Below are 24,445 nucleotides of genomic sequence, written 5' to 3' on the forward strand. Positions count from 1 at the left end.
ATAACTTTTCTTTATTTCTTTTTCCAAATTGAACTTAATTTCAGTTGTTGAGGAAAATCTGCTTCCCTTTAACACCAATTTCCTGCATTTAGCTCAGATAAAGCTTCATTTCTCAAATGCCCTTCCAGAAGTTATCTACACTGCTGATAAAATGCATCAGATCACCTCTTTGCTGGCACTTTTTGAGGTCCCCTATCAGTCTCTTTTTCAAAGCATGCAGAGTTTCACTGTAGTCAACACTGAAAGAGGCCATTGGTGGAGTCCCGTGCCAAACCGGAGGAATGTACCAGGTGCAACTGTCTGGATCAAACTCCATCACATCTGAGATCTTAGTGACCTTGGCCTTCTTCATCCGCGTGTCCTTCCAGATCATTTCATTGAGGTGTTTCACCAACTCTGTACCTCTCTTCTTTTTCTCTACAGCAGGCTTGGCAGACAAGTTGGTATGCACAAAATGACACAGTGGCTTCTTGCCCACATTCTTTAACCTTGTGAAAGCATGAAGCACCATCTCTAAGATGTCTTTGTCTTCGGAGTTATCCCTGGAAACAGTGACGATTGTGGTGTCACTTAGTGCCACAGCGAGGCTTGCTACTTCCTTATTACGTTCATGGCTGTGATCATCTTGAACCATCTGATGCGGTTTCAGTCCCTCAGTGTCAATGATCATGATGCAGTCGCACCCCAATTCCTTCCTGACAGCTTTGTTGACACTGATCAGCTGGATGAATGCCCCCCTGGTGCATGTTCCTTTGCTGACAGCAAACCTGAGCCCAAACATGGTGTTGAGCAGAGTCGATTTTCCTGAGTTTTCAGCTCCAATGATTGTGATGACTTTGAGCTTACTGCTGGGATGCAAAATGTGGTGAAGCTCAGTAAGCACTTCAGTGATCCATTTCATCGGGATGTTTGCTGCGTCTCCATCAACAAGCTCAAGAGGGAAACCATTCAGCAGCATCTGAGCACAAAGCCTAGGGAGTTGTTCCATGTTTTTTTTCTGATGGCTGTATTCTGGCAAGTGACTCGCACATTCATACAGCTGCCCACACTCTCGAAAAAAGTGCACCAGGCCCAAAGAACAAACAGATATTTGCTTATCAATCTCCGCAATTTTTTCTGTGTCCTGGGGAAATTTCTCACTTAGCTCTTGGTATCGATCCTGCAGAGCTGACAGCTGGTGCCGGGACAGATTGTCCAAATCAGTTTCTAGCCATTTCAGAAAATAGTAGCGTTGCACTTCTGAGGTGACCATCCCACGAAGGAAGCTTAACATTGCAGCTGTCATCTCAAATCTTTGCTGTTTCCCTCTGAGCTCTTTTTCTTTTGTTTTCAAAGACTTGCGGTACACTTCAGTGTTCTGGTTGCCAACTTTTCGCAATCTCCAGTACTCGGTTTCAAGCCTTGATAGCTCCTTCCAGATGTTTCCCTGGAAAGGTAGTTGTTTGTCTTTGAATTCTGAAGTGTTGGGGATGTGTGCTGTTATTTTACCAGCATTCTTCCACGCACTCTGGCATTCATCACTGTCCTCATCAACCAGTATCCCACACCAACGAGCTCTGTCAGCCAGATTTGCCACTGACACTTTGTCTGGGCAATTTTCTAGCATCTTAGAGATTAATTCTTGGAGGGCTTTTATCAGCTCTGCATCAGACTTTTTCTTCTGGCTCACATTTGTTGTCTTTAAATTTGGTTTCATCGTCATCATTTTGAGTGTAGAGGTTTTCCCCTGTACGCTGCTAATCAAAATGATCTTTGCTTTGACATCTTTCCCTTCCAGAATCTTGAAGTAATCTGCTTCTGATTCATCGCAGAAGATGTAAACAGCTGCAGATGTCTGGCAGAGGAATGAGAATTGCTCGTCAAAGACCCTGATGTCTCCTCTGAGGTTGGCAACAGCAAGCGGCTCAGTGAATTTGTCTGTGTTCCTGTTCCCACACGGGAGGTACCAGCTGATTTCTACCAGTCCGTCTGAAATCCTCCTGGAGACATCACCACACACCATGTTTCGATGATAAAATATGTCATGGTACTCCTGAGTGTTGCTGAACAGTTTGTTCAGCATCTGAGACTTAGACGAGATTGTCCTCCCCAATCTGACGAATGACACTAGGGGAATATCCGAGAGCACAATTCGTTCTTCATAGTTGAACTTTCTGAATGCCTGGATGGAGGGTCTGCAGGTCTGAACGATTTCCCGCATGGACCACAACATCATGGTGATTTCTCTTGTTTCATAGTTGGGCAGCAGGAGTGGGACAGCAAACTGGCAGAGTACCATTTTCACAACCATGTACTGCTGAAGTAAGCTGTCTGAACAGAGAAACAACGCGGTTATGAGGTCCAGCGGGTTGATGGCGTCGCTCCTGTCTGTGTTGACATGGCTGGACACACAATTGACACTTCTAGCATTCACATTCAACATCATAAGTTTCTTCAAAAAGGCCTCAGGAAGTGACTTTGCACTTTCATTTTTGTCTGATGTATCATCTTGATCAATCTGAAGAGCACTGCTAAGTGTGAGCTTGTTGTCATACTGGTCTTCAAGTCCGATCTTTGACAGCACCTCCCTGAGACATGGCTCTGTGAACCAAAACAAAGACACTGATAAATGTACAGGTATTGTATTTTGTGCTTCAAGATTTTCGATTATTCTATTTTTTTTTTTTAATTATATTTAGACTATCCACCTTATTTTTCACGGAAACACGGAGGCAAAACAGAACGCAGCCAGCTTCCGTTTTTTTGTGCGACACTTCCGGTCCAGCATTCTTACCACTGTGTAAATGGGAATCACCTTGTTGTTTACCTTGCTGAGTTTAGCTATATATATGTATATATCACATTTTTCACATCACTATATCACCGTTTAGACTAATCTGATGTTTGTAAAGTCTATAAACACAATGACTGAACAAACATTAGTATTTTCTCTGTGTGTAATTAATAACATGGTTATCGTAGATTAGCTGGGCTAACCGTTAGCTGTTAGCCGTTAGCCGTGTCTGTAACAACTCACTAAACTCACAAAGTGGCCCGTGAAAAAAATATTTTCTCCAGTGGATGTCTTAGTTACAACATGATTGAGCTAACTGGAGTAGTTTCATGTCATATCCGACAACGGGAGGCTTTTAACGGATGACGATCCTGATGTTAGCTTTGCTGCTAGTGTTAACGTTAGCTGTCCCTGTCAGCTGCAGCCACTGATGCTTTCTAGACATCGTGATTTCCCAAAACTGAATAAATACCACACATAGCAACACAAAACTGCTTTGCTAGCTCAATCATGTTGTAACGGCTGGATGGTTGATGCGTACATGCTGATTCGGGTGCTATCAGAGCTGATCCGCGCATCACTATGGCTTAATGATCAACTCAGTCAATTAAAACAACCCGTCCTGTGTTAGGAGTGTATGTCGCTGACAGAGAGAAAGAAAGAAAAGGGAAAAAAAGATAGAAAAGCAGCGTACACCTCACATATTTATTTCTCACAGTTGCGCACACGTTTGGCTGGCATGCAGAAGCACCGTCTGTGTGTCTGTGTGTCGAGGGTGCGAGCCGCAGCTTCAGCTGCTCAGGTAGAGAGGCTGTGTAGCCCGGTGTGTTTTTTCGCTGATTCGGTTCTACAGGTTCTCTGCTGGTACACTGGAGACGGGGATCAAGCAGTTTGTCTCACTCGGGATAGATTGTGCTTTTTTGGTTCATAGTTTATGATTGATGTGCGATTTATTTGCGTTTAGAGGGAATAAATTTCCGTTATAACGGAAACGTGGGCACAGTTATCTAACGTTTTACAAAATACACAGACTAACTAACTAACTAACTAACTGACTGACTAACATAAACAACTGAAAATTGAAAAAAAATTAGCTTGCACCGTTAGGTCCGGTAAGGGAAAACATGAGGGAAAGCGGCTGACCGGAAGTCACGCACAAAAAAATGGAAGTTGATCACTATTTACTTCCGTGTTTGAAAATAAGGTGGATTCGATGTATCACTGAGGTTGCATTTATGAATGATCCATATTTGTATTGTTTTTAATGTTAATCTGAACCAGCTGGTTTCTGTTAAAAAGGACTCACACCCACAAACCACAGACTGCTGCTGTGCAATCCACTATATTAAAAAGTATTATACTTATTAGTGAGTGCTGTCAGGTTTTTCTGCTTTGCTGTAAATTTTTGGACCGGCACCCAATTACACTTTGAGACTTTTGAGTCAGCACACCAAGTTTGCTGAAGACTTAGGCTATCTCCATACACAACAGTACTAGCCAGCCGGCCGTGACCTCCCCAAGATGGCGGCAACGTTGACTCATCGCTTTCGCCTTCAACAAGGTATCTAATGTATAGAGATTGCTTGAGCATGTGACCAACACGGAAGACTACGATATCTATGGAATACACCACACAAGGAGGAAAAGGGCGCAAGTTTTCTAGTGTATATATAGCCTATAGGCTACAGTGTTTCTCATACATTGACTAATTTTCCCCGCCATAGTCTCCAAAAATCGGCCAGATATAAAATGCCTCCGGTAAATGAACGTCACTCTGTAGCGCACCGGCTGGAGCGCCCACTAAGAATTCTTTGGAAACACCAGGAAAACATCAGTAGAGAATTGTGTGGCTGTATTTACGACAACTCTGAACCTGCACGGCAACACACAGCACCATTGAAGTAAGCTCTGAAAACTTTTTCTTTCTCATTTGGCTCATGGTAGTTAGCCTACATGTCACATCATGTTGATGTAGCGATGTGAAATAAAATCCGGAGTTTTTCATGGGTGTTTTATTTTGAAAACTAACCGGATACGTTTAGTTTTTTTCTACGCCTGACTTCCTGTTTGACTTATTTGGTCTGTGCAAATTGACGTCAGAAATAGACCCGGCGCGTGTTTTTAGCGGAGCGGAGCGCCGAGCCGCTTCTAGGCCGTGGCTGGTGGAGCAGCTTACATTGACTTGAATGGCCGCTATTAGCTCCGGCACCCGCGCCTCGGCCGGATCTCACACGCCATGGATCCAGTGGGTTGCCTGTCCCAGAGCCGCATAACATTAAATGCTCTGATTCAGGGTGCCATACTTCTACTTAATTTGAGTCTTACCTTTTGTTTACTTTTCGTATTGCATATTTTGTATTGTTTTGTGTATCTGTAACTGTGTTTGTGAGTGAGAGTTTTAAAAGAATATTTTGTCTGCACGATTTAAAATAATAAAATCGCCCCCCAGAGGCAGATCAGTACGTTAGTCATTTTTCTTTTGATTACTGAAATGTTTAACCACTAATCCTTAGTCGTATTTTAAGTGTAACCCTTCACCATAACATACCACTAGGGTTTCTATCAGTACAAATAGAACATTTTTCACACATAAAAAGCACAAAGATGTTGAAATCTAGGCATATCCTTCCATCATAACTTGGCTCTCAGAATTCACCAGATTGATGCTCTTAAATCAAATACAAAATTTCCTCAGGCCATTGAAACTGGCCTAGAACCGCCACTGCTCATGATGAGGAGAAGTAATACTCAGCCTGTCAAAACATATATTGCACAATGTTTTCCTGATGAGCTTTGTTACAAACAGCTATGGTTATAGAGCCTTGGTTTTTGATTTCCTAATACAGCTGCACACTTGGAAGGTTTACACAGCCTCGCTACATTTCCAGCATGAATACAATAGTTTCAGCTGACATGCAAAATGAAACAAACAAAAAAAAGGAAGTAAAACAGCTGTAGGGGTGTGGGGAGGGCCCAGAAGGTAGGATGGGGCCCTTTCAGGTGTTTGTTATAAGGGGCCCATCGTCTCATAACTTGTCCATGTTAGGATCCAGGGTTTTTGAAGCTTAACTTCATGGAGGGTAAATTTTATATTATTGGCTTATACCTCTAAGTCTCTCTCTCTCTGCTGGGCTGTTTTCATACTTACCAAGAAAAGACTTTGTTGCAATAGAAGTTTCCTTTTACACTCAATCTCATGTGTCTTTCATATAAAATATACAGTATTTGTGTAAAGATTATGAAAAATTACCACTTGTGTTTCTGTTAACATTTCAGTTTGCCTGTGAACACAGTGAAGTATAGTAGACATGTTAAGAATTTTTGATATAAGCTCTCACCTGTGTGTATAGTTATAGAGATCCGCTCACTGCACTGATCATTCAGCACTGTTGAGACAGAGATAACGTACTCTGTGTCCGGCTGTAAATCTGACAATATCTTGTAGCAGTCTTTGGTGTGTATGGCTAGCGGCTCTTTCCCTTGACTTTCGACAGTCACAAGGAATTGCTGGGGGACTCCCTCCATGTTGTCTCCTTTGGTCCATTTCAAGGACACAGCTGTGGCCTCCGAATGTCCTTTTGTTAAGTGCCGAGGGGCAGGCACTGCTGCAAGAGGGCAGTCAATGGAAGTAATAAATTAACACAGTCCAGTGAGAGGAAAATAAAACATTTTGGCATCTCTAATATTACCTGTGTAAACAGATGCTGTGACCCATTCACTTGAATTGCCATCCTTGTCTTCGGTGGCCACACTGAAGAAATACTGTTGTCCAAATTGAAGGTTGTTTATTTCAATTTTATGAATGTCCTTGATGACGAGAGAACCCTCCATCCTCACAGAGGAGCTCCACTTCACCCTGAAGCTCTTGGGACCCTTCAGTCTCTGTGGGCATCCCCAGCTAAGGACCACAGAGTTTGGCTTCACTGACAGAAACTCTATCCTACCAGGAGGGGGCACTGCTTGCAATCATAAGACAGCACAAAACATTCATTTTAGACTGAGTAACATTAACATGCTCATGTTGTTGAATTCCATCTGTTTCATTTTCAGAAATAATTCACTCTGAAAGCAAAACATTTACAGTATGACAAATTGGTTCATGTATCTGATTTTAAATGAAATCATTAACTACTGAACACAGGTTGGATAGTTCATTATAGTTTTTCTTGATTGCTGAGAAACACCAAATCAAACTGGGATCCACTTGAACTTCATCATCGCCTTCTTAGCATAGTCTTCTCTCGCCAATGTGTTGACACTTTTTCATTGGTCTTACATATTTTTCAAAACCTTTTTCAAAAAATTTAACACAGATCGCATAGAGGGACCCAGAACTCTTTTTGGATTAACTGTTAAACAAAAGGAAAAGATCTGTTCACAGCTGATAGACATGACTTGCATAATTATGAATCTGTAATGCACCTGTGTGAAACCGATATAAGATGTCACCTCTGTATTGCTGTTTATAAGCATGGATCAAAGAGGAAAAAGGGATGTAAGTAGAGGAGGAAACCATTATTAGGTGTTTACTAGGTCTTACATATTAATGACAGTTGATGAGCACAGAAAAATCTGCACACAAGAATAAAGTGGTTGATGAAAACTTTCCTAAAAAAAAATTTTTTCAGTATTTCAACAGGGCATCTCAAAAAGTGTCAACTATGATGGTGCAGACTGCAGCAGGAGTTGTTATCTCTGGTAAAAATGTCTTTGGAGAAAAGAATTTAGTTCATGCTGTGATATGCGTACTTGTCTGTTTGGCACACATACTTAAACTATGCAAAGTATTAACAAATGGCACAAGCACAAATGCATTTGCATTTTACCACAAGTTGTGTTGATTGATGGAAATATTTGCTTTTGACGCATGTTTTTAGGTTATGGGTATGAGAGCATTTTGCAAACAAAATGGGTCATTTTATCCAGAGACTTTTGATTTAGGCCTGTGTGTCAGCTGTAACTGTAACTGTAACTGTCTCTGGAAATGTGAATAATATCAAGATTAACAGAGAGACACCATACTGTTCTTTCATTTTGTTCTCAACAAATTATACAATCTACCTGAGTAAAAATGTTTGAATAATATTTTTACATACTTTTTTTATACTTCTTATTTCTCATTTCTGCTTGACAACAGAATGACTGTAATGTATCACAATTTCCCCCTGCAGATCAATAAAGTTTTCTGATTCTGATCCTGATTCAACACTGTTTTCACTTCAATTTGCTTAAATTCAGTGAGAGCAAACTCAAACACTCTGTACAAAACTCTTCAGTTTTTTTTTCAGGTGCAGTGTGTACTTTATCAAGTGGATCATTTCCGTGATGCATTCATTGGAGCTCAGTGAGACTGCTTATTTTTACAGCCAGATCACTGTCGCTGAAGTACCATCTAAACAAATGTAAAATGTTTAAGTGTGCCTGTAACAAGGGACCACTTGTCTGTTTACTCACCTGTCTCAGATTGTGCTTGGTCCCAGTATTCTGCACCATCAGGCATCTGTCATAAAAAGGTTTAAAGTTTAAATATCACAAAAAAAATAATAACCAAAATGCAGCATGTCACCACTGCAAGATCTTTTTTCCATCAATAACAAGTTTAAAGTTCACCTGATTTGGAGCATGATGTCTCTGTGAGACGATGTCATGGCCTCTGTGATTTCCTTTGGCACAAATGCTGCAGATCTGCATCTGATCAGTCCTGCAGAGGAAATCCAGAGACTTTTGATAGTGCAGGCAGCGTTTCCCCTCAACTTCGGCACACACATCTGTGAGTGTGTGTCTCTGCAGGGCCTTCACTGTATAATGCTGCCGGACATCGTACTCGCAGTAGGAAGTATTGCAGGTCAGGCAGGTCTTCACAGCTGTAGCGTGGTGGCAAATGTCACAGATCACCTCCTCCTCTCTTTTTTTTAGAAATAGAGAAATAAAATGAAGCGATTAATCATCAAGCTGAGTTTCTCTTAGTTGAAGACGGCTGAAACATTTTTATTGAGATATCTTGATATATTCAGATTCAGATAACTTTATTAATCTCACCAGGGGCAATTTGTTTGAACAGATTGCCTTGCATACATACTATAACATACAGCAACATGTAGACACATAAAGATGAGTAATAAATAAAAACAAAAATATGCCTAGGAGTTCATTGTCTATAAATAGAAAAAGTTACTAGAATGATCATCACTAAAAGACCACTGTAAACCCCAATGTGCTCACTCAACTTAGATGTTTTTTGAAACAGCTTGCACACAAAACTTTTAGTGTAGTACAATACAGTAACATAGAACATAGTTTAGAGTACACCAGACACAAAATACATGTCACATGACCCTTGTCTGGCAGGAATTTTATGTCAGTTAAACGTAACTCTTTTTGTTGTTTTCATTTAATTTGTTTTGATTTGTTTTACTCTGTCATGTGAACATAAGAACACTGAGTATACTGTTTACTCTCATTTCTTTTAATTTCATTAAACAATAAAGATTCTGGCCTCTAGTTTCGCAGACCAGGCGAGGCGGGGGCGCAGCGCACCTGCGCTTCGCCAACTGGGTGTGGCCAGGCGGATTTTGCAAGTTTGGCACACCGTGCACCTGGCGCAACTACTCCTCTTTCCCACTTCCGTCCCTCCTACCTGCGCAAGTCGGAAAAAGTGAGGAGAGAAGCCGTGGAGTGGGTTTTACACATCCGATTCACATCACACCAATCAAATGAACCCCTCTCCTCGCCCTTAAATGCGCCGCGCGAAGAGTAATGGGAGTTTACTCAATTCACCATGGCAGAAGAGAGCAGCAGCGTCAGACGGCCAAACTTCTCCCAGGAGGAAACTGATGTTTTGGTCCAGGAGGTCCAAGCTCGCAGTGTCCGAATATACGGAACTGCGAGCAGACCTCCACGGGCTGATGATGCAAAGGTAGCCTGGGAGGAGGTCACCACAATTGTAAATCAATGTTGCCCTTAGATTTAACATTTAACATTTAGATTTATGTATGCAAGCTTGCAGTATGCAATCCAGCATGCTTTTCTGGCTGTTCTAACCCACAATCCCCTGGATGATTCGCCACATCGACTGAGCTGCAATCAGATGACAGCTTGACAGCCGACTGTGAGCTGATTGACAGCTCTCAGAAACCACAATGACGGCTGACAGGTAATTCAAGTAAGTGATGACAAGTCAAATAGTAATAATACTAATATTAATTGTTTTAATGAACGAAATAATCATAATTATAACCAACAACAAAGGGACATAACTATGAAAATAACAATAGCCCCTTTTCCACCGCAGGAACTTTTCTCATTTACATGGGATTTTGAAAAGCTTCAGCGGGATGGGTACGGAAACCTGGTACTAAATTATCAAAGACCATAGTATTGATAAACGCCAATGGTATTGGTTCTTTTGTGCTGGCACTGAACTCCTCCACATACACACACACACTGACGCGACACGGTAACCAGTGAACAGCCGAGCGGCCACGATGGAAACGAAGTGAAGATAACTCAAAAATGTCTCGAGTTGCCTTCCAGACGCCTCCCTTGGGAGGTATTCCAGGCATGTCCAACCCGGGAGGAGACCTCGGGGCTGGAGGGATTACATCGCCCGGCTGGCTTGGGAACGCCTCGGGGTTCCCTTGGAACAGCTGACGGGGAGAGGCCTGTCTAGGCTTCTCTGCTGAGGCTGCTGCCCCTGCGACCCGAACCCGGATAAGCGGAGGACGACGAGTACGAATACGAGTAGGACTCGAGTTGACGGCAGCTGCACTCATTACTGTAAGTGACAATAAACCTTAGCCATTAAGAAGCCAATACTTTATCAATACATGTGTTCATCAGCATGAACATGTAAACATATAGACAGCGATATTCAATACGCTCCTTCCACAGTCTCTCATCCACCGACACTAACGTTATGTCTTACACAAGGGCACAGCACACTAGTTCGGCTGATAGCCAATTGTTACTAATAAGCTCAAATGACAGCTGTCTGTATGTAGACTAACTTAGTTTGACACTTATCTTAAAATACTTTTAAACTTAGCTGCTGGCTGAGACAAACAGCCCCAACTCTCTACACCAGCACTAATGTTACCATGTTACTAGCCAATAAGCTCGCAGAGCTGAAGATAGGGCGCACGCCGAATCATCTGCATCATCACACTGATTTGAATACATACCAGGAATTCTTTTACCCAGGTAAAAAAAATTCCTGGTAATAAAAGTTCCTGGAAATGTTGGTGGAAAAGGGGCTAATGAGAGAGAAATGTGGTATCAATCAATCAATCAATCAATCTATCTATCAATTTTATTTATAAAGCCCAATATCACAAAAAACAATTTGCCTCAGAGGGCTTTACAGCATACGCCATCCCTCTGTCCTTTGGACCCTCGCAGCAGATAAGGAAAAGCTCCCCCCAAAAAAAACCTTTATGTTGTACTGTGGTGAATATAATATGTTGAAAATCTACAATGTATACAGTTATAACTTCAAAATTAAAACTAAACGCATTGCAAAGTAACAAGAACAGCAGATCTCTGCAGGTTAACCCCCGTCTCTGGCAAGCAGTGTTTTGTTTTATCTCCAAGGTAACTGATATATGAGAGAGAGGGTCAAGGTTCAGGACGTAATATTATGAGACAGTAGAGTGTCCCAATTGTGTGCAACAATACACACTTTTTAGGACAACTGCAGTACAAACTAAAAAGAAAAAGAAAAAGTATGTGACTCGGAACGCACCCTATGTTAACAGCAACTGAAGGATCCAGTGTTTTTGGATCTTGACCCACACAAGTGTTTATACCTGAGGTGTTTCAGTGGCATTTTACACATGCTATAAACATATCTCAGCCTCTGCTGCATAGGGGTGGGGAAAGTTTGTCAGGTGTATGCAGCATATCTGACAGATTTTATGATGGTGTTGGTCAGTCTGTCTGCTTTGCGTCACATTTTGCTGCAATAAAAATGAAGATCAGATAAACAGACTGGAAACTTTATTTCATTAGGTTAAATAGATGTTGACAAAGTTTTCCTTTGGAGAAATAATTTGCAGTTGGAATAAAAGGTAATATATTGCAATATATTTTATCGCAATTCTCAGCACATAACAATACATTTAATATCACAATAATACCCTATCATAACCTCAGTATCGTGACAATATTGTATCGTGAGTTCTCTGGTGATTCCCACTCCTATTGCTGCATGGATTTGATCTCTCCATTCAAATAGATGATGTTTCTCAAAACAGAATAATGTCTGTTTGGTATTATGAAAAGAATTATTAAAGCAGCTGTGCAGAACTTACCATTTATAAAATTGTCCCTAGTTCGTATCACCCCCCTTGAAGATCCGCATATTTATTTGAACCCAACAACGACAAAAAGGCCTTTCTCTATATGGCTATTTAGCGTAGCCTTGGTCGGGCCGGACACAGCGGAAGTCAGCAAACCAGAATACGGCACCCGGAGGCGGAAGTAAGTCTGCACGCCCGCAGCGGCCCGCAGTCATTAAACCACAGAAGAAGAAGGAGCCGTGTTTACAGAGAGTGTTCTTTGAGTAAGCGGTACCCAACGGGCATTCCTGAACACACAACAGTTTTACCAGATGTATCTATAAGGACTTGGTTGTACTTTCGATGTCATGGCGGATAAAGAAGGAGCACCATCTTAAAGAAAAAGAACACAAGAACAGAAGAAGGCTAAACGGGACAGTAATAGGGCTCAAGCCCAAACGCGTGTAAACCTTGGTCGGGCATTCACCAAGTGGAGAGAGCTGAGAAATTTGAAAGGTTTTAAAACTGATCCCGAGTTGGCCCTTTTCCTAATCGACAGGTATGTAATTTTTGTTTTTATTTAGAGAATATACCGCAACTTTTTAGACGTTGTTTCACTTCAATATATGATGACATGGAAGTCATAAGCAAGCTAAATGTAACATTAGCTGATGTGAACCGCTTTTGTCTAGTAACGTTACAACAAACGCCACAAAATTATCTGTGACTGTGACCATGAACACAAATATACAGCAGGCAGTTGTCCTCAGTTTATAAGAAATTCAGAGCTACACCAGAACATTTATGATTTTCCTCTCGCTCTCCAAAACAAATGCATGTGGTAATTGCTGGTTGCAGTCAAGATTTTACGACACCAGGCTGTGGGTGTCATACCGCTTCGACCAAAGGGGGTGCTATAATCAACGAAAACGTAAAGTTCCACACAGCTGCTTTAAGTGTTTATTCAGTAATTAAGTTTAAACTCCTTTATGCAGAAGATATATGTTGAAAGAGCTCATTTGTATTGCGCTATATATTTTCTTTGGGCTCCCTGCTGTTTCTCAGCACACCAGGTGGACAGAGAGTATGTGACAGATTTTGTGTGTGAGAACAAATTGTTTATATGGAGACACTGCTGATAATGACAGGCATCTAATCATCTCTCAGCACTTGGAAATGTCACCAAAGTTGCTTACATGTATTAATAAAATGTGCAGAATATGTAAGTGATTCATCAGCTGCTCTTTCAACAACAGCACATTAGGCAAGGATGTTATGACACAAGTTGCTGCAGTATATAAAGAGTGTTTTTTTACCTGCTATGGATAATGTCATCAGGGGCTCTGTGGTCACTTATATGAACTGCATATGCAGCAGATGGAGGACACTGTACTTTTAACCTGAAAAGCATTACACACATAACACAGTATACTGTACATGTGACTGAGTTTTCAGCTAGTTAATTAGATACCTGTACAGCATAGTATCAGACACTTACACATTATATAATTATTACACTTATACGCAGGAAACATACCTGGATGGGCCCATAGGAGAAATCAAATGTTGGAGCATGCCATGTTTGCTGAAAGGAAAAGAAAAAAATCCCTGATTATTATAATCACCTCTATAAAATCTAAAGCTGGGGTAGCCAGAAATCTGAAAAAGGCAAAAAATAAATAAAGAATGGTAGACTTTAAAAATACACCCTCCTCCTGTAACTTTCCTCTCTCCCCTCTCTGTCCTAAGCCCTTCCCACCACCATGGGCATATGCACGCTCTGTATCAACCCAGTCTCGCTCCAGGATTTTTACCCAATGATGGAAATGCCTACCCCAGCTTTAATATGTTAATGAAAAAGATGCTAGATTTATCAAAAGTATGTTCCATCAGTTCACAATTTCTGTTTATTCAACTTTCCCAGGAACTCACTGAGAACAGTGTATACCACTAAAATAAAAACTGCTGGGATAAAAATAATGTACTGAAGTCAAAAGTCTGCCTTACATTTTGTTGTCAAAATGAAGAGGGATGTCTTTTGAAGACAAGTCAGTCTCATAGGCAGAGTAGTCACCGTCTGCTGTCTCCCATCTGAAAGAAAGACAACATCAATTCTCTGTTTGCTAAATCCTTCCATCAAGCAGCAACTGTCTCATCATGTCAGAGAGGAGAATGCCACGCAAGCTACAGAGCATCATGGACAATAACTCCCACCCTCTGCACAACGAAGCACATTTAGCAACAGACTGATACCACTTTGATGCACCACAGAATGCAACAGGAAGTCCTGTCTTCCCATGGCCATCAGACTATACCTCATCCACCTCAGGTTGAGAGATGGACAGCAAAGAGGTGCCACCAGCTTCCGTTTCCACCCAAACAAGCAATTTCTTCATTGAAACATCTCAAATAAAATGAGTATCCACATACTGTTTGGTCATTATCAAAGATGTATGGCATCTTTGACTTGTAATATCTATCATTGCTTAAATGTTTTTAATAATTTAGTCTATCATCTACATGAATGTTAAGTTAAACTCATGAATCTACATTAGTAAATTTCAGAGAACAAAGACACACAGTGTTTCCATTCATTTTTAGCTAAATAATGCCACTAGAAAAGAACTACTAAAGATTATAATTATACATTACTTGTACTTCATTATTAATTTGTGGTTTTAATTTTTTTTTAACTTATCCAAAGCAGTTTTGTGAACAAAAAATGAAAACAAATGAATGGAGAAAAAACCAACACATTCTCACTCCGACCTCATCACATATTAACATTTGGTCATGGAATTTCCAAGTCAAGATATGATGTGCAAAGTACCCTGGGTACATTGGTTGTTGATATTCAGGGATGCCATGTCAACTTCAGCCTGTAACATGCATTGTCTGTTTTTAAAATACAGTTCCGTTTTCACAGGAAATGTACAGTTTGCATACAGTTTCTTTCAAAATAAACACGCTATGTCGGTACAACACTGATGTTTTTTTCCTTTAATAACAAATGAACTTAGTTGGGTTAGGAAAAAGAACAGGGCTTGTCTTTACAATCATACAGGGAGCACACACCGGCCTTGCTTTTAAAAGCTGGTGGTTGTTTAACCCATCCACCACCCCTCCTGCCCACCCTACTCGCTCTTTCACTACCTTAACATTTGTTGTTGTTCCGACAAGTTTCCACCAGACACCGCCAGGCGTCATTAAACAATAACAGCGGCCAGCTGCGCATCATGCCAACATGAAAAGTCACTGACTAAAGACCAGTTTTTGATGAGTTCAGAGTGAGACAGGTTTGAAAAAAAAGTGAAGATTTGGACTGGACTAATAGGCGGTAATGCAATATTTTGGATGTCGACTGACTTTAAACACCAAGGAAGAAGAAGAACGCTGTGCAGCTGCACCAGATGGACTTGTCCCTCCTGGCTCCCTTTCAGTCAAGCTGGGCAGTAAGGATAATGATAACATATGGGGTTTTGAATTGATCTGCAGATGCTCTGGTTCAAAATGAGACCAACATTTTTTTGGGATGTCAGTTGTTTGAGGCACAATTAAGGCTAAAATGTGGCCTGCAAGAGATAGTAAGATTTCTGTCAAAGGACCTTAACAGCTTGCCACCCATTAATCTTACAGTCCCTGATTTCCATCTGGTTTGCGTTAGCTCCTAAACATGTTCAATTCAAAACTTTAAATCTTTGGAGGCCCATATCCAACTTACAAACAAGTAGGCACAGGACCTTTAGATCGACAGGTCAAATGCCAGCTAAACAATCATGTGGTTGTATACTAAACTACATTACCTGTGTTGAATCTTATTGACTGTTATAGTGTTCTTTTTGACACTTAGAGTAAACAGCCCTTGTATGACATTCTTAGGACTTTGCACACCAAGTCCGTATCTTTCATATACATTTCTTAATTGGTCACCCGATAAAAATTGTCATGCATGGACACCTTGCACACTAAGCCTGATGGGTTAGTGCTCTATTTGTTGCAAAAAAAATTGCAATACAAGACCAAATGGAAAGACACTTTTGATCTCTTGCTTCTCTCCACTGGAGGTACTTCCAAGGTTGTCGCCACTCTCTGCCTGTGTCTTGCATTTGGCACCACAGCTAGCTGTGCATATCTAGGTAGGCTAACGTTACCTTCTCTTTGTCTTCTAATATTTCAAGAAGGACATTGCCCCACTGTATTTCCACCTACTTTTCTTGCTGGCTCCCTGTCCACTTCTGCACTTTTCCTCTTATTGTGGAGGTATGTTCCTGCAAGTTACACCACATTTTCTTCACTGCTTCTTGGTCAAACTACTTACTAGAGATGTTTGAGAGATAAGGAAAAAAAAAAAAACAGAAAATTGAAACTGTTCTGAAAACTTTGATGATGGACTTAAAGGGATAGTGCACCCAAAAATGAAAATTCAGCCATTATCTACTCACCCATATCCCAAGGGAGGCTCAGGTGAAGTTTTAGAGTCCTCACAACACTTGCGGAGATCCAAGGGGAGAGTGGGTAGCAACACAACTGCACACCTAAAGCAGGCTGGGCGCCCCAGATTTAAATGTCCAAAAACACATAACTGAAACCAAAAATATCTCCATACTGCACAAGACCTTGAGACATGGACACCGCATTCATGTGTGTTCACGTGCTTTCGCTGGTCTCGCGCAAGCACGCACATGTGAGCATGGTGCCCAGAGAAGCGGTTAGAGCTACAGGCTACAGTGAGGCTAAAAACAGAGTTCAAATGATGTTTTTCCAAACAACTTTTTATCTCTGGGCTTCAGGACACTTGGATCACTAAGGACGAGCAGTATGGAGATACTTTGTGGTTTCAATTATGTGTTTCTGGACGTTTGAATCAGGGGTGCCCAGCCTGCATTAGGTGGAGTTGTGCTGCTACCCCCTCTCCCCTGGGATCTCCGCAAGTGTTGTGAGGACTCTAAAACTTCACCTGAGCCTCCGTCGGCATGAGGGTGAGTAGATAATGGCTGAATTTTCATTTTTGGGGGCACTATCCCTTTAAGTTTCAGGCGTGGTGTGTAAATATGATTGATACAACGTAAGTTTGTATTTATTTTTAAACGTGCAACAATTTCAGACAAAGCATGGACTTGGTATGCAAAGGCCTTTACCCTGGAGCATGAGTTATGGTAGGGCACTCAACATAATCGAAACAGACAGCTGTTTAAACCACACAAACATCCCCCGTATATGTGTTTTAACTTATTAACCGTATTTACATCAACTGATCAGCTCCCGGTCTGTCTGTGAGCAACAGATTTGAGTGGGCTGGGAGATAAAATTAATGAGTCAGTAAATACAAACACTGTTGATTTCTTCATGCGCAGCTGACACGAGAATTTTTTTGGTTCAGTCTACTGTTAGTGAGCCTCGTGGATGCAGTTTGGCAGGTTGCTGTCCTCTCAGCTCCCCAGAAGCTGCTGCTGACAGATGTAGACATCTAGACAGAGACACTGAATGCAGGTCATATATGTGGATTGAAAACTACTATCTCCGTGGCGATGTTAGAAACAAAGGTTACAATATTGTAACCCTAGTTGTAATAGTATAGGCAGAGACCTCTACTGGACTCTATGGGTAGTACTTTCCAATCAGAACGTGCCTCTTTCAATAGATGAGCGTCAGAGGCCCAAGATAAGACAGCTATGCCTAGAGCATCACTTTCATTTTATTTCACAGAGACTCCACCCTACACAGGACTCTATGGGTACAGCATGTGGGGCCCGACAAATGGACATGTCACGTTGCAACATGACACCAACCCAGCCGCACTGACCCATGCATCAAAAGTGTGGAGCATCCTACCATAAATCAGGCTTTACTCCTAATAAAATGCCTAACTTTCTGCTGATAAAACATTCTCATTCCCTGTCTACATAAACCTAAGATGATACTCCTTTACTTAACATGAAATTTTATTGAGTGTGATTACAAATCATCAAAGCACATTGGTAATCACGATGACAATGTTCTTTTTTATCATACAATGTAGATATTACACCAGAATGTAAATGAATTAGTTATTCATTAGGCTCTTTCTTACCGTTCTTTTCTAAAATGAAGAGGGATGTCCTTTGATGACTTCTTTGACACACAGCCAGTACTCTGACTCGCAGAGTACGTAGACCCTGGTGTCTTCACCCTGAAAAACATAAAAGCCTCTTAAACACATATAAAAGTACAGTTTTTAAAACAACTTTTGTGGAGAAACAAAACAAAGTGCAGATTATTAAAAAAAAATTGCCATGTAAAGGAAGATTTATACATTTTGGGAAATATGCTAATCTGTTTTCTTGCTAAGAATTTGAACAGATCATTGATGCACGCTCATGTCTGTATGCTAGTTATTATGCTACTGCCAGGAGGCAGTTTGCTTGACTTAGCATAAAGCAATTAGGCTGGTTGTGTTGATTTTTACACTTACATATTAATAGATTTAACAACTGAGATATAACTTGTTAATACATGAGCTGTACAGGTGCCAGGTGTACATTTTGTTTACTTTGGACAGAGCCACACCAGCCATTTCCCCGTTTCCAGTCTTTGTGCAAAGCTAAGCTAACAGCTTAATATTTACAGAACAGATACGAGAGTGGTAGGCTACCAATCTTCTCATGTAACTGTCAGCAAGAATGCAAATCAGCATATTTACCAAAACTATTTCTATAACCGCTGGCAATTAAAAGTCTTGCCAAAAAATTTGAGTTTAAAGTAACTTTGGAAGACAGTTTACAGATCACAGTGTGTTTAGAGAGTTTACCCCCATGTTAAATTTGTGAGGCTGTGGATTTATATTCTCGTACTGTTTGCCAAAAGGGACTTCAAAGCATTGTTCAAAAGAATGTCTTTATAATGACATAAGCACATTTAGTCAAATAATGTGTACATTTAAACCCTTTAGGTACTACAATATATACAACTTGACACCTATCTATTACAAGTAGAAATCTGCCTTTCTTGTGCCACGCCAATCACAGTCCTTTTCATAAACAAATGAGTGCAACAAATGTCTTTGCTCATAACTAATAATTTTTCAAATGCAAGTTGTTCAATTCATTGTAAACTTTGTTATTTCTTAATGAGGTAAATATAGTGTGAAATTACTTGAAATATCATTAAAATCTTGCTGGAAGACCTCTGTACCTTTTGCCCTCATCCTTCTTGTCCTTTGAGCCAGCAGACACTCGTGACAAGTCTTTGTCAAGGAAAGTAGACACGAGGCCCTTCACACTCACCCTGAAAAGTAAACAGTTTTCTGACACTTACTCTATGCAATGTCCAAATTATCATAGTACATACAGAGTACAGAGTTGAGGTGAAGCTCTCAGGGCATTATGTTAATCATTAGTTATAGCAATTTACCTTAAGATGTTCTTAGTAAAGTCTATACATTCAGTTGTATGGATCATGATCACATCATCACTTTAAGACTGAGCTGTTTAGATCAAAAAGATGTTATGGAGTCTTACCTTGCATTGTCCCCATCTAAAGAATCCATCACTTGTTTTAACAGTCAGAGTCAGTTACAGCTTAAACATCCATCCACCTTTGGACCATACTGCCACTGAACCATTTTAGAAAGGTATCAACCTGCAGATGTATTCACAAGCCAATTACCATGTATCAAAACCTAAAATTAGATTCAGAGTCAAACACCAACACTCAACACTGAACATTTAAAGGGGAGGTGAAAGTGGAAATCCAAAGGGCTATATATATATATATATATATATATATATATATATATATATATATATATATAAACTAAAGTAGCTACAGCAAACTGGCTGAGAGGAACCTTGCCTCAGCTTGGTTTGGCATGGAAACCATCCAAGCATACAGTAAAGCCAGGGATGTAAAATTCTTAAGTATTTTTTGGGAGTATCTGTATTTTTACTTGAGTTTTATTATATCTGTCAACTTCCACTTTTACTCCACTACATTTCCTAGATAAAATGTATACGTTTACTCCAATACATTTCTATGTATTGGAGTAAAAGTATTTTACTTCAGTTTTACTCCAGTCTCTATGTATCTCTGTGTCTTAAGCATTTTTGTTATTTCGTTACTACAAAATTAAATCGAAAGGTTTAGTGAATCACTGGTCCTAGCTTGTAGATCACAGAGTAATCACATAAGGGCCAGTGCAAACAAGTGCTCTCAAAGCCAAAGTTAAGTTTGGTTTTCCAGTCAAGCCCAGGCCGCATGTCAGATTAGATGACTACATTCCACTCAACGATGAGACTGACTTCATGGTGGAAGCAGAAAATGGTGTCTCACAGCAAAGAGGGTGAGTATTGATGCAAGGAGATAAAAATTTGTGCTGTGACTGCTCCACTGCAGTGTGTCAGACCTGGATAGACAAAAGTTTTCTTTACATACTTAAAGTTGTGTAAAGATCTTCAAGTATACCAGCCCCTGATGCTGAGTGCCAAGCGGGGAGGCAATGGGTCCCTTTTTTAGTCTTTGGTATGACCCCGCCGGGGATCAAACCCCAACCTCCCAGTCTCAGGGTGGACACTCTACCACTAGGCCACTGAGCTGGTGTGTGTGATAGACTTCCTTCTAGAAATTATAGACACATGGACAAATAAACACATTAAATTACTGTAATATAAATATACAAATACATAGAGGTAAGGGGAGAGGTATAAGACAGGAGATGGGGTGGTGTAAGATCTTAGGACAGAGAGAGTGGTTAAAAATCTACAAAATTATAAACAAATGGCTCTCCTGTTGTCATAAGGGGGAAAAAAAAGTTTTCTAGAAATGAAGCTCAGCGTAAGTTCAATCAGGAAAACCTTCTCTGTGCTCACCCTCACACATTTCTCTCCTTCCCACTCTCACTACTCCCTCTAATCAGCTGACTATGGGTGTTCCCATTTTAGTTATCCAATCACACTTTGCCACGATCTCTCAGCCAATCAGGATGCCACTGCAAAATTTTAAATCTGCTCTCTCTGTTCTGCTGCTGTCAGCCATCATTTAGGCAGAATCTTCGTACCCTCCGTTCACCTCCAGCCATTGTATCCAGAGTCCAGGACAAGCTCTCAAAGACTCATTCCCCCTCTCATCCAGGAGGAGGGGGTTTCCCTATTCGACTATGGATTCATCACCCTCCTTAAATCATACAGGGTCTAATTGCCAAAGACTTTCCACATTCTTATTCATATGTTCACATGTTAATAAATATTCTTTTACCATAAAAATGAGTCTCTCCTGATTGAAATGTTTTTATACACAGTAAGCTCCTAAATGAATTCTGTCTTTGTTGGTTGGTTTTTCACTCTCAATCATTTATTCAGTACAGTAGTTTTACCCTCCAAGAGCCTGGAAAAAACCTTAGAAAAACATGTAAAATCTTTATTTTCTGTGATATTATCGACTTTGAATTTGCACTAGATAAGGCTAAAGCTAATAAGTCCCAGTTATAGCCATCTGCAGCATCTTTGTCCAATTTTTTTGTCAACATTACAGTAAGGCAGAGATGGGGAAAAAACGTATATTTTAGTGTGTTGAAACATCTACAGCATTATACAATGACAGCACTTACGTAAAGTGATTCTGACTATTGGTAATGCCTTAAATAAGCATTTTGGGTGAATTAAGGCGAATAATGTGGTAATATTAGCTATAATGCACTGTATATGAAAATGAAAAAATATCATGTTGCCCGACATGAGATAACTATTCAAATGTGTTTAGGAGAGACTCAGATAGCTAGCTTGCTAGCTAGACAGACAGACAGACAGACAGACAGGTAGACAGGTAGATAGATAGATAGATAGATAGATAGATAGATAGATAAATAAATAAAAATAAATATATACAGTATATATACTGTGTGTGAAATAAAAAATAGCCTACCTGTTAGAGTCTCCTGGTGAATCTGTTCTCTGAGAACTCAGACAGAGCTGAACGTGTTGAGTTACAGGGCGGAGAGTAAACTGGAAGGAAAAAGAAAAGGAGGGATTGCATAATATCACTTATAATCTCATTGGCAAATTCTGTGACCTCTTCCTCCTAAGTTTAATATGTCACTAATTAACACACCAGCAGAAGGCTACATTTACACGTTCCTGTATGGAACCCCACAGTGTTCATATTAAAAACATTTTTATGAAGACACTGTGAAATTATCATGTGAATATATTTTATGACATATGAACCAACAATTTATGAAATAATTTAATAGATTATTAAAACTAACCTCAACTGAAATTTTCTTTTTAATCTATTTTCATATTGATTGAATTTTATTGGAAATCATTTTTGTCTAAAATTCCCTTTTTCACATGTCTGATTTTGTTTGATTTTGGCTCCCCCCCGGGGGGGGGAGCTCCTGTTGGTTTGATCATCACAGAGATGTGTGCCTTGGAATAGGTGACTCTGAATCAGCCAGCTAGCCGCTGTTAACATACCTCTGTGACATTGTGAAATAAAAACGTAGCATGGAATAAAATGTCTTCAATTAAATAAAAATGAAAATAAGAATGATTAAATAACATTTAATAATAATAATAAGTTTACACTGTTTATTCAAGTTTTTCATAGGCAAATCATTAATATATTAAAGACTCTAGATACTTGGGGTTCTGTTCAAAATACAATTTGTGTGTGTGTGTGTGTGTGTGTGTGTGCGTGCGCGCGCATGTGTGTGTGTGTGCACATGTGTTTACAAGATCATGTTCCACAGATGATAGAGTGACAAAGGCCATAGAACTGTACAAAGTCTCTCATTTATGATGGGTTATAAAAATGTTCTTGTTGCATGCTTCTGAATGATATCACATGATGGGCGGCAAGGTGGTGCAGAGGTTAGCACTGTCAGCTCACAGCAACAAGGTTTCTCTTGCGTGTTTGCATGTTCGCCTCATGTCAGTGTGAAATTTTTCCAGGTTTTCCAGCTTCCACCCAGAGTCCAAAGACAAAATCCCCCAACATAATAGATATATCCATTCAGTTCAGTTCAATATCATTACTTACACGTCTGTACATATACATTATTGCACGTCTGTCTGTCCTGGAAGAGGGATCCCTCCTCAGTTGCTCTTCCTGAAGTTTTTACCATTGTTTTTCCCCATTAATGGGTTTTTTTGGGGGAGTAATTCCTTATCCGCTGTGAGGGTCCAAAGGACAGAGGGACGTCGTATGCTGTAAAGCCCTGTGAGGCAAATTGTGATTTGTGATATTGGGCTTTATAAATATGCAGCACGGTGGTGTGGTGATTAGCACTATTGCCTCACAGCAAGAGGGTTCCTGGTTCGCCCTTCTGTGCAGAGTTTGCATGTTCTCCCTGTGTCAGTGTGGGTTTTCTCCGGGTACTCAGGCTTCCTCCCACAATCCAAAGACATGCAGGTTGGGAATAGGTTAATTGGTGACTCTAAATTGTCCGTAGGTGTGAATGTGAGTGTGAATGGTTGTCTGTCTCTATCTGTCAGCCCTGTGATAGTCTGGCAACCTGTCCAGGGTGTACCCTGCCTCTCACCCAATGTCAGCTGGGATAGGCTCCAGCCCCCCCGCGACCCTCAAGAGGATAAGCTGTTACAAAAATGGATGGATGCAGTGGTGTAGTGGTATTTAATAAGGTGGGTTTGCTTCTAGGTAGATGGATAGGTTAGAGGAGGAAGTGGTTATACTCTCTTGTATATTCCAATGGCTTTTTGGCCGATGGGTGGATATACTGTTAACAGCCAGACATATAAGTGGGAATACCCCGTATACTTGCGTACATCCTCCACTACACCACTGGATGGATGGATCTGTTCTGTATGACATCTATTGCAGGTGTCCGTCCTGGAAGAGGGATCCCTCCTCAGTTGCTCTTCCTCAGCTTTCTACCATTTTTTCCCCCATTAAAAGGTTTTTTTGGGGGAGTTTTTCCTTATCTGCTGTGAGGGTCATAAGGACAGAGGGATGTCGTATGCTGTAAAGCCCTGTGAGGCAAATTGTGATTTGTGATATTGGGCTTAATAAATAAAACTGAATGGAATAAAACTGAAATTGAATTGAAATTAGATTTTATTCATAAAGCCCAATATCACAAATCACAGTTTGACCTTACACTTACTGAGTGTTGTTAAAAGAAAAGGTAATGCCACATAGTGGTAAACATGTCCTTGCAGGCATCAAATTCAGAATAAGTGATGAGGTAATTAAGTTTATTATGAGCTCAGTTTTCTTCCAAATGAAGACATTTGTTACTGTTATTTAGCACATTGTATCACATTCTAGTGGTTTCAGTGTGTCTACATCTCACCAGTAATTCTATTGTTTGATATCTTCCAGGAACTTAAAAATCCACCAACAGGGATGGGGACAGACAGGGGGAGGCCACGGTTTGGCCATGGCCATTGGCCAGGGTTTTCCC

The 24,445-nt window shown here is 40.5% G+C and overlaps 1 protein-coding gene across 6 annotated transcripts in view; it reads right to left on the reverse strand.

The window, feature by feature from the left end:
• Positions 1-5: 5 nt before the first annotated feature.
• LOC117255285 (up-regulator of cell proliferation-like) overlaps positions 6-24,445 on the reverse strand; it is a 44,574-nt gene continuing 20,134 nt past the window's right edge. For 2 of the 6 annotated variants that reach the window (XM_078163404.1, XM_033624023.2), the window contains exons 2-13: positions 21,943-22,022; positions 19,545-19,665; positions 19,219-19,311; positions 18,119-18,217; positions 14,056-14,139; positions 13,586-13,633; positions 13,365-13,448; positions 8,384-8,678; positions 8,228-8,273; positions 6,463-6,732; positions 6,112-6,378; positions 6-2,580 (exon numbers count right to left, since the gene is read on the reverse strand). In XM_078163404.1, coding sequence (XP_078019530.1) covers positions 113-2,580; positions 6,112-6,378; positions 6,463-6,732; positions 8,228-8,273; positions 8,384-8,678; positions 13,365-13,448; positions 13,586-13,633; positions 14,056-14,139; positions 18,119-18,217; positions 19,219-19,311; positions 19,545-19,573 — 3,783 coding nt within the window. In that variant the 5' untranslated portion in view covers positions 19,574-19,665; positions 21,943-22,022 and the 3' untranslated portion in view covers positions 6-112. Of the gene's footprint in view, positions 2,581-6,111; positions 6,379-6,462; positions 6,733-8,227; positions 8,274-8,383; positions 8,679-13,364; positions 13,449-13,585; positions 13,634-14,055; positions 14,140-18,118; positions 18,218-19,218; positions 19,312-19,544; positions 19,666-20,457; positions 21,913-21,942; positions 22,075-24,445 lie in introns of those variants that run through there. The other 4 variants (XM_033624025.2, XM_078163407.1, XM_078163417.1 and 1 more) reach the window with 4 other exon arrangements.

The sequence above is a fragment of the Epinephelus lanceolatus genome, chromosome 3, assembly GCF_041903045.1.
Source record: "Epinephelus lanceolatus isolate andai-2023 chromosome 3, ASM4190304v1, whole genome shotgun sequence".
Taxonomy (NCBI): domain Eukaryota; kingdom Metazoa; phylum Chordata; class Actinopteri; order Perciformes; family Serranidae; genus Epinephelus; species Epinephelus lanceolatus.